This window comes from Anabrus simplex, chromosome 1, assembly GCF_040414725.1.
Source record: "Anabrus simplex isolate iqAnaSimp1 chromosome 1, ASM4041472v1, whole genome shotgun sequence".
NCBI lineage: Eukaryota > Metazoa > Arthropoda > Insecta > Orthoptera > Tettigoniidae > Anabrus > Anabrus simplex.
The window spans coordinates 521437540-521447774 of record NC_090265.1 but is presented as its reverse complement, the minus strand read 5'-3'; the positions used below and the strand labels follow the sequence as shown (position 1 = coordinate 521447774).

Below are 10235 nucleotides of genomic sequence, written 5' to 3'. Positions count from 1 at the left end.
AGGAAGATGTCTCACTCACAGCAGGATATAAATCAGCAAGGAAAGAACTCTGAAATACAATCAAGAGAAGTAAAACTGAAGATGACGACCCATGGGGACTGGGCCATAAGGTCGTCTTGAAGAAACCTCGGGCACTATCAAATCCAACCATGGATCCACAAACCATGAAAGAAATAGTGAATAATTTGTTCCCTGATCATCCAGAGAGAATTGCTGATGAAGATGTAAGGCAACCAATCAACATACCACTTCTCACCACAGAAGAACTGTAAAGAGCCATTAGTTCTCTCAGAAATAAGAAAGCTCCAAGGCCAGATGGTATACCATCCATAGAAAAAAGCATGGTTATCAGGAAAGGGAAGTCTGCGAGGGTATAGACCTCTGTGTATGCTTGTTACTGCAGGAAAAGGTTTAGAGAAGCTCCTACAGCCCAGAATACTCTCAGCAGTTCAGCAAGCTGGGGATTTGTCACCTCATCAGCATGGCATTCGGAAAGGACATTCAACAGTTGATTCAATATTAGAAACGGTGAACACTGCCAAAAGAGCACAAACGGGCAACCATTACTCCTGAAAAGTGGCACTTCTTGTGACCTTGGATGTGAAGAATGCTTTTAACTCAGCAAGATGACGGACATGTTGGAAGCACTTCAAGAAACTGTCAAGCTTTTGGAGTATCTCATGAGAATATTGAAAGACTATTTGAAGGATCGCTTACTGCTGTATAATACAGAGGGTGGACAAAAGACTAAACGGATTACAGCTGGTGCAGCACAAGGATCCATCCTTGGCCCAGACCTTTGGAACATTACTTATGATGGCTTACTGTGACTAGAAATGAAATGACGTATGGCTTTTAGTGCCGGGAGTATCCGAGGACAGGTTTGGCTCACCAGGTGCAGGTCTTTTGATTTGACTCCCGTAGGCGACCTGTGCATTGTGATGAGGATGAAATGATGATGAAGACAACATGTACATCCAGCTCCCGTGCCTGCGAAATTAACCAATGATGGTTAAAATTCCTGACCCTGCCGGGAATCGAACCTGGGACACCTCTGTCCAAAGAGCAGCATGCTAACCATTTAGCCATGAAGCCGGACACTGCGACTAGAGATGCGTGGAGATACAACACTTATAGGTTATGCTGACGATGTGGCTGTCTTGATAGTGACCCATGATCAGCAACTGGCACAACTTAAACTGAATCAAGTGATGTGATGGATAAAGGGATGGATGAATAACCACAGACTAACACTTGCTGATCATAAAACAGAAACTGTTCTTTTGACAAGAAAGAGAATTGAGACCATTGTGTCATTTCAAGTTGGAGAGATAGCCATTGAAACAACTAAGAGTGTGAAATATTTAGGCATTACACTTGATACCAAACTCACATTCTGGCATCATATCTGGAGGGTGACAGACAAGGCAGCGAAATATATGACCAAACTTAGCTGACTGATGGGGAATATCAAACGCCCAAGATCCAGCAAACCACGACTTCTGATGTCAACAGTCCAGTCAGTACTTCTGTATGGCTCCAAGGTATGGGCTGAATCACTGAAGATAGGAAAGTATAGGAGAATGATAGCTGCGCTACAACAAAAAGCAGCGATGCGAATAGCGTGTGCATATCGTACGGTATGCGAACCTGCAATCTTTACCATAGCTGGAGTAGTGCCTATTGACTTGCTTTTGAATGACAGGAAATCTGGCATACTCAAGGAGAACTCGGACAGAAACGCGCAAAGAAGCTACCCCGTAGCCGTCGAATGGAGCGCTGGAAACAGAGGCTAGAAAGTGATCCTCGAGGGAAATAGACAAAGCGAATAATATCATGTTTAAATGATTGGATTGAACGGACTCATGGTGAGGTAAATTACTACATTACTCAGCTTCTAACAGCGCATTTTTACACAAATTGAACATAGCCAGCAGTCCAAAATACATTTACTGTCATGATATAGATGACGTCCTACATACTTTCTTCATGTGTGATCATTGGTTGACAGAAAGAAGTGTTGTGGAAGCTGAACTCGAAGTACTGACGCCAGATAATATTGTGCTTGTGATGTTGAGGAATCAGGAATCTCGGGAAAGGGTGACAGAATATGTGGAAAGTATCCTACGCCAGAAAAAGAGGGATGTGGATGCCTTTGAACATCAGTGAAAGATAAATGAAGGAAGAAGAAGTCTGAATGACTAAAAGCACGACACTGCCCTGAAGTAATGCAAGAGCGGTTTTTAGTGGGTAAGAATCCCACATACTTGTGGATTGTGGACCCTTCACAAGTGTCTCATGTAAGATTTTCCACAATCCCTTGCAAAAAAAAAAAAGTATATATATATTATTGGTTAGGTATAAGAAATGGCCCAAAGCCCCAACTTTGCCACTAATAAAGACAATATCTAATTTAATTAATCTAATTATTTTTGCCTTCCATGCTAAATCTAATTCTAGAAGTGACTTTCGAGGATAATCATTTAGAAGACTTTACAAGCTGGTACATAACAAAATATTTCTCTGTTGTTCTGAAAATTTCCCTCAGAACGCTAATGACATTTGATAGGGAATCTTCTAACATTCTGATAAGAAAATATAAACTGAAGGACCATTCTCATCTTGGCCCCCACAATCTAACCCAAACATTCCTGTAAGAATACAATCTGTATGCACATTTACACAGATGATGACAGAAAGCAATAGCCCTTGTGAGGCATTGGCCCTCCAGCAGGATAATAAATGATAACAACAACTTTGTATCATGAACGTGGAAAGAACAACCCTTGCAAAGAGAAAATGTGAAGATTTTATTGTCAGTTCTACAAATCAAGTTAAAATTTTCTAGGCAAGGAGGATATAGAAACTGTGTCTGGTATTGTATCAACAACTGGCCAATGTCAGTGTTGAGCATAAGATGATACACTTACTAAACCATAGGATGTTCAAAAAATCCATACACTAGCCGTACATTAAAGAAACATACTGGGCTTCTTGGATTTACATTAAAGAGCAGCATAAGAACACCTAAACAACAACTGGATATATAGCAAAATCAGGATAGACTCAGTCATAAGGCCTAAGATGTTCATGTTCTTATCTACAGAGAGGACATTCAGATGATTATATAAAAAACAGGAAATTTGTAGAAGTTGCCATAAATGTATAATATTTTGTCCCTCTGTTTCTCTCCATTCCTCTCTAATCTTTTCTCTTTACTCTGCAATCATAACGCTTAGAACAAGTAGGAGCAGTTAATACATGTGAAACTTTTCAGCTTGTGTGAATAACAGTTGCAGCTGGTTAATCTGATATTTTAGTGTCAAGAATATCCAAGGACATGTTTGGTTTGCAAAGCAAAGTCATCTCCGTACAGGCCATGAATTCCCCTGGTAGGGGTGGAAGCTATAGGCTTCCACTATCCGTAACCTCGGCACTTGATGGGGTGGAGTGGTTAGCTCTATGCCCGGCCGCCTTTGCTCCCAGGAATTAACCTGGTACTCATTTTTGGTATAGGCTGAGTGAACCTCAGGGCCATGTGCACCTCTGGAAGTGGAAATCTTGTTTCTTAAATTTTACGACTTCCCCTGTGGTGTAGGGGAAGCGTGCCTGTCTTTCGCCCGGAGGCCCCGGGTTTGATTCCCGGCCAGGTCAGGGATTTTTCTCTCAACCTGAGAGCTGGTTCAAGGTCCACTCAGCCTACGTGATTAGAATTGAGGAGCTATCTGACAGTGAGATGGCGGCCCCGGTCTCGAAAGCCCAGCATAATGGCCGAGAGAATGCGCCGTGCTGTCCACACGACCCCTCGTAATCTTCAGGCCTTTGGGCTGAGCAGCGGTCGCTGGACAGGCCAAGGCCCTTTCAAGGGCATTAAGTGCTGTGGGGTTTGGTTTTTTTATGTTTGGTTTGCCTGGTGCAGGTTTTTATTTGATGCCTATTAGCAACCTACACATCTGGGTGTGAGATGATTATGATGATGAAGTAGGGACAGGGTGAAGCCCAGTGTCAATACATAGCCAACTCCTGTCAAATAAAACCAAGGGATCTGTCTCCATCAGAGGGGGATATCACCATCAACAGTGTCATATGTCCTCACTCCATATGAACAGTGTAGAGAGGTTTGGAATTGAATCCAGGCTTTTGGCACACAATATAGTGATTACTTATAGTTAACACCCATGATGAAATAATGAAATTTTGACCATTTTAGTTCTTTAGTTCTAATGCTAAGGAGTTCACAAGAAAAATACATTAACAAAATATATGAGAACTATTCTCTTTTGTTAATATACAAGCTGTTTTATGTTTGTTGAGATAACTTCCTGAAAGTAGTTAAATCTATCTTTATCTGTATGAAGTCATCATGCAGGTGTTGTTATCATTGAGCAATGCTAGTTGGTTTGCCAATCTTTATACTGTGATTCACTTATAACACCTGTGTAGTGAGCTCATAAGGTCATGATTAGGGATAAATCATATCAGAATATAGCTCAGAAGTGGTAGGTTTCCAGACTTCCAGGCTAATTAAAACTTTCTTTTAACCCAGATAATTGTGTGAATTTGAAGAATTTGTAATACAAATGTGCAAGCATGTTATAGGTAAATAACAGATCACCCAAAATGGCAGGCATGAAAGATATACGAATGTGACGAGAGGAGGGAAAGGATGGAGCTCACAGACAACTTACTCAGAATGATAAATAGCAAAAATTAATATACATACAGCCTAGTATCAGACCACGTGGCCTGTTATAGTCTCACTATATTTGTGTATTGGACATTCAATAAAACTTTTCCCATTGGACACATATTGTAATTTTTTTTTCAATATCCTCCTCCTGTCCAATCTTCCAACATTTCACTTCCAATGTTGTCTCTGAGTATCTATGTACTGAAGCACAGGTTCAATTCTTTAAGGACTGAGCATGTGGCTGAGTGGTTTGGGTCACGTAGATTTCAGCTTGCGTTTGGGAGATAGTGGGTTCGAACCCCACTATTGGCAACCCTGAAAATGGTTTTCTATGGTTACCCATTTTCACATCAGGTTATACCTTAATTAAGGCCATGGCTGCTTCCTTCCCAGTACTAGATCTTTCCTACCCAATCGTTGCCATAAGACCTTTGTGTCAGTGTGACATAAAGCAAATATTTTTAAAAAAACTTAAAGACAATTATTTATTGTTGTTTTTAAACATTTTCCAGGTAAATTAATGTGAGTGGAAAAAGAAATTAATTAGTTACATATTTCTTCTCTTCAGGACAACTTTTTGAATTTGAAGGAGCAGCAGCTTGATATCAACAGTTCATTGACGTAGATTTACTTTTAATCATTTCAGTTGACATTTTTGTTTCAAGCACACCTTCCAGTTGTTCTTAAAATTAGTTACTGTACTAGTGTGAATTTTGGAACCCTCTCAATTATTCTGCAGAACAAACAAACCTCATGGCACTACAGATTTGATAGGCTCTGGCCTACTGAGTGAATGCTACTCAGCCCAAAGGCCTTCAGATTATGAGGTGATGCACGGTCAGCGCAACAAATTCTCTTGGCCATTATTCTTGACTTTCTAAACATTATCAGAGAGCTCCTCAATAAATTGTAACCATGTAGGTTGAGTGGAACTTGAACTAGCCCTCAGATTCAGGTAACCCAGACCTGGCTGGGAATCGAACCTGGGGCCTCCTGATGAGAGGCAAGCATGCTACCCCTAGTCTACGGGACTGGCCAATTATTCTGAATATTCTCGAATATAAGTGTCCGTGAGCAAAATAAAATTGTAATATGAGTATTTGTGGTGCATAGGATTTTCAAAATTTTCAAAGGGGGGCCCAGCTGAAAAATTTTGAGAACCAGTGTTATAAATGCTTCATACAAAATTATTATTTCAAGGTGACTACATGATGTGATTTGTTCAGAAACCACAACTTACAGTGTTGCTAAGTTAGAGGGAATACCATAACTTGAACTTTTCAATAAGTCAACACGTAATACATTTTCATATTAACTGCCTAGATGATCAGTTACTTTAGTTCTGAAGTTTCAAGAATAATTAATTGTGTATTGCCTCCAGAGAGGCCTAATGCAGGTCTTTCAAGCTGACATCCTATAGGAAACCTGCACATCTAAGTGGATGGAGACCTACCTGAGATGAATTCTAATGTTTAAAACTGCACAAACACCCAGCCCCTGAGTCAGATGAATTAACCAATGAAAGTTAAAATCTCTGATCCAGTCAGTAATTGAATGCAGGACCCCTTGGACCAAAGGCCAGCATTTAGCCAAGGATATGGACAAGTTTCAAGAGATATTATGAGACATACAAACAGTAGGGAGACGAACTATTCAGGGTACAGTAACAGATTGGAATTCAGTGGAAGTCTGCCTGTTAATTCATAGCCTGGGAACTGATTGAATTGCAGCTGTGAGCTTGCATTCAGGAGATAGTGGGTTTGAACCCCTGCAGCCCTGAAGATGGAATTAAGGCCATGGCCACTTCCTTCCCACTCCTAGCCCTTTCTTATCCTGTTGTTGCCATAAGACCTATCTCTGTTGGTATGGCATAAGGCGAACAGAGAAAAAAAATGCTGATTGAGTCCTCAAATAGTACAACCACTACTAATTGTTTTTTTCCTCCCCTAAATGGAGAGGCAGGCCTCCCGGACGGTGACACCATCTCTCAGGCCAGGAGATTTGTATCGGAGAAGGAGATGTGCGGAGAAGGTGAAAGGGTTGGCGGCCGTGGCCTACACTAGGAACTGTCCCGGCATTGGCCTTAGTGCAGGAGAATGTAAAACCACAGAAAATTATTCTCAGAACAGCTGACAGTGAGGACCAGCCCCTCTCTGCCTTCCAAATACAGAGGGGTAGAGCTGCGGTAGAACCATGGTCACTCCTTCTCAGCTCAGTTGGCTGGTTGGAGTGCAGAGCTGTTGGACCATGGACCAGCCGTGGCGACTTGTGGGCTGAAACCCACTCTGCATCCACCGACTCTACTACAACCAAACATAATGCAGTTATCCAGAAGCTGCAAAAATCAATAGGGGCATCATAATGGGGTGTACTTGGCAAAATAAGGTGTGAGGATCACTAGGTCAGGAAGTGTTAATGGAGCATGACTGACCGTATGAATAATATCTTTCATAATACTCAAGATACACTAATCGTACTCCAAATGTCATTACTCAATTTTGCTCTGACTTATGCCAAAGAGACAGATAAAAAAAAAATTCTGCACCCATCGAGAAATTGCAACAGGTTGTCTATAGAAGTAATGTGCGTCTTTTGGGTCTGCGATTGTCTTTGCAGTACTCCTATAACCACAATAACCACAACTGTTTGGTTATGCTATTTCAGGATCCAACCAGCCTCCAAACTGATGACCTAACAGACACATTTCCAATTCTCTTCCATCGCTATATTCTGTCGATAATATGTAGTAAATTTCTTTCCCTACTGTTTGTATGTCTCACATTATCTCTTGAAATTTCAGACCTAAACTGATTGATTATCCTTGCAGTTAATTCAAAAATTATTGATTTGTTATGGTACCCACCCTCCTGATAAATCTGGAAGCAGAAATGTGCTGTTTGAGGCCTGATAAAAATAGATCTAGTAGAGCTGGGATTGATGAGGGGTGAGCCTATCTATTTGAAGATGGCAGTGTATGAAGATGTAGAGATTGTCTTTCCCCTTTTGTGTTTTCATGTTTGTCCTCATCTCCCCTTTTATATTTCTTCCTCTTTCTATGCTGATATGTCATTGTGTTCATCATATTATGTGTTAGTTTTCTATGTTCTTCTCATGCTTAAAATCTACACAATAGTATCTCCAGTCCCAAACATACATTACTGTAAATAGTTCTAATTAATACTTGTAATTTGCCTGGATTTGAAAACGATTGCTTGGCAATCAAAACACATTTGATAATCTCCGATTCTGCTCCCTTTAACATAAGATTACAGTGTACTCATGTCTGTCTCTTCCAGATGCTTGTCACTTTTGTGGTGTTTATTTACATTCTCACATCATTTTATATTCTTCATTTTAGTTATCTTTCCTTCTTCTGGTGCCATCTCCTCACAGAAGGCTGGAGATCATATTCTGTATCAGAGTTGCCATATCGTGGATATCAAACCACTATCCGAGGTCCACGACCAGGATACTCTTCTCTGCCCATGCCCTGTTCACTCCCATCTTGCCTTCTAGGATCAGTTGTATCAGACTATATTTATAATCTCAGAAGATGTGGCCAAAATAGGCTGCTTTCTTGTGCGTTGAGAGTGTTAAGATTTTGTATCACTTCTGGCATGACAGGAGTGCCCCCCTTGTTGGTGACATGGTCTACCCCTGGAATCTTCGACATTCTGAAATACATCCACATTTCAAGGACTTCATAGGTGAAGCCTTTGCTGTCCATCCTTTGACACTGTGAAGCAGCACTCATAACACACGTAGATGAGTTTTGAATTAGAGGTCACGGTTGCAAGCAAGGTGTTATAATTTCAGAAACATTCCTTGCAATGCCAATTCTGGTTTTGATTTCTAGATCCTGATTACATTCTTGTGTTAGCTGGCATTATAGCCATCTAAACAAACAATATAACTAATATATGTTTCATTTCTACCTAATGAGTGACTTTATCTGTTCAAAATTGATCACCCGGCTGAATAATTGCAAAATTCTTTACGTGTTGACCAACTAAAAATGTTTCTTCAGCTTATTCTACTTTAGTTATTTCTTGGGTCTCTAATGGCTAATTCTGAATTTAAAGCTGGATGACTTTCTTGATTTCTTGATTTTTCCAGTGAAAATACCAGTTCATGATCCCCTATGATTCGAACTTTGGTAGTCCAGATGGAAAGCCATTAGCATAGCCCTCAACCTGGGTATTATGGTAAAATTGAAGATAAAAGACTCATAAGAGTATTAAACATAACATATGGTACATATTTTCAGAATGATCTGTTCACCTTGAGAGAGTTGAGCAGAGCTTGATAACTGGTTAAAACTAGACTGGAATCTTGTGGTAGATGAAGCACTGTTGATATCTCTCGAGATGTAGAGCCCTTAGCCCCCATGAGTGCCAGCACCAGAACAAGTTCTGCCACAAGTGGTGAGAACACCACATTGCCCTGGCGCTCCTCAAAGACCTGTGAAAGGACATGACAAAACATACATTATACTTGCATTTCTAGAGTTGTATAGGTGTGTAGCTTATCATTCCTCCTCATGAAAATAATTAGGGTTTGAATGTTTAAGACCTAAAAATCACCCAAATATGCAGAAAAAAAAATGCTCTTAAAATAGCTAAATAGTACCAAAAATCCCAAAATATATGACCAAACCTATATATTTTCAACAAATGAATTTTGCCACTACAGTAGTTCATTTATTGAAGATACAATTCATTATACAGTCTTGTTGCACTACTTCAATTAATTAACTCACTAGTTCTTTTAATGTATAATTAAGCTAATCTCTATCATAAATTCATTATCAATCATTTAACTGTGGTCAATACTGAAGATATTTTAAATTAATATTGCAGTCTTACACAGCAGTGACTGCACCTCCAAACCGATGAAAATCGTGTTAGGAATGCACCGACAGTCGCCGTGGGTACAAAATATTTTAGTGAAGCAACATTTAGAAGAAGTACATACCTATTATTCCCCATTCATCTCAGCATTCCTGTGTCTAGCAGTGTTGCTATGCTGTTAGACATTACAACACTTTATAGCACATACTTTTACTTTGCACACTTTGCAGAAGAGGAATTTTCCTCCAGCAGAAAAGCATTCCTCACCAAATTCTTTAATGCAATTTCTTAATTTAACACTTTCTTTAGATGTCCTTATGTCAGCTCTATTAGTGTTTATGTAACTAAGAAGCCTTAAAAAAAATTTCTACTGAAATTTTTAAGAAAGTTGAGGGGAGAAAGGTAATTTAGGTGCTACCTGAGGTACTCATTCAGGACAAATATTTCAAATTCCCTATAGGAATCAACATCTATATCTTCTAAAAGAATTTATTCTAAAAAACTAGTGATGTAAATCAGACGAAATACAATAAACGTAAACTACTCAGCTTTGAGGCCCAAGCTTGAATTTCCATCACAATGCCACAAACACATTTTCACAAGCAACAGTGGACATCACATTCGAAGTACAGTACATTCATCTGTACAAAATATGACCTTGTACAACTAAAATGACCAAAACATGACTAAAATAT

General features: G+C 39.7%; 1 protein-coding gene across 4 annotated transcripts in view; it reads right to left on the bottom strand.

The window, feature by feature from the left end:
• Nucleotides 1-10235, bottom strand: part of LOC136857068 (leukocyte elastase inhibitor) — a 111754-nt gene that overhangs the window by 28639 nt on the left and 72880 nt on the right. For all 4 annotated transcript variants that reach the window (XM_067135439.2, XM_067135440.2, XM_068225052.1 and 1 more), the window contains one exon: nt 8972-9151. In XM_067135439.2, coding sequence (XP_066991540.2) covers nt 8972-9151 — 180 coding nt within the window. The remainder of the gene's footprint in view (nt 1-8971; nt 9152-10235) is intronic.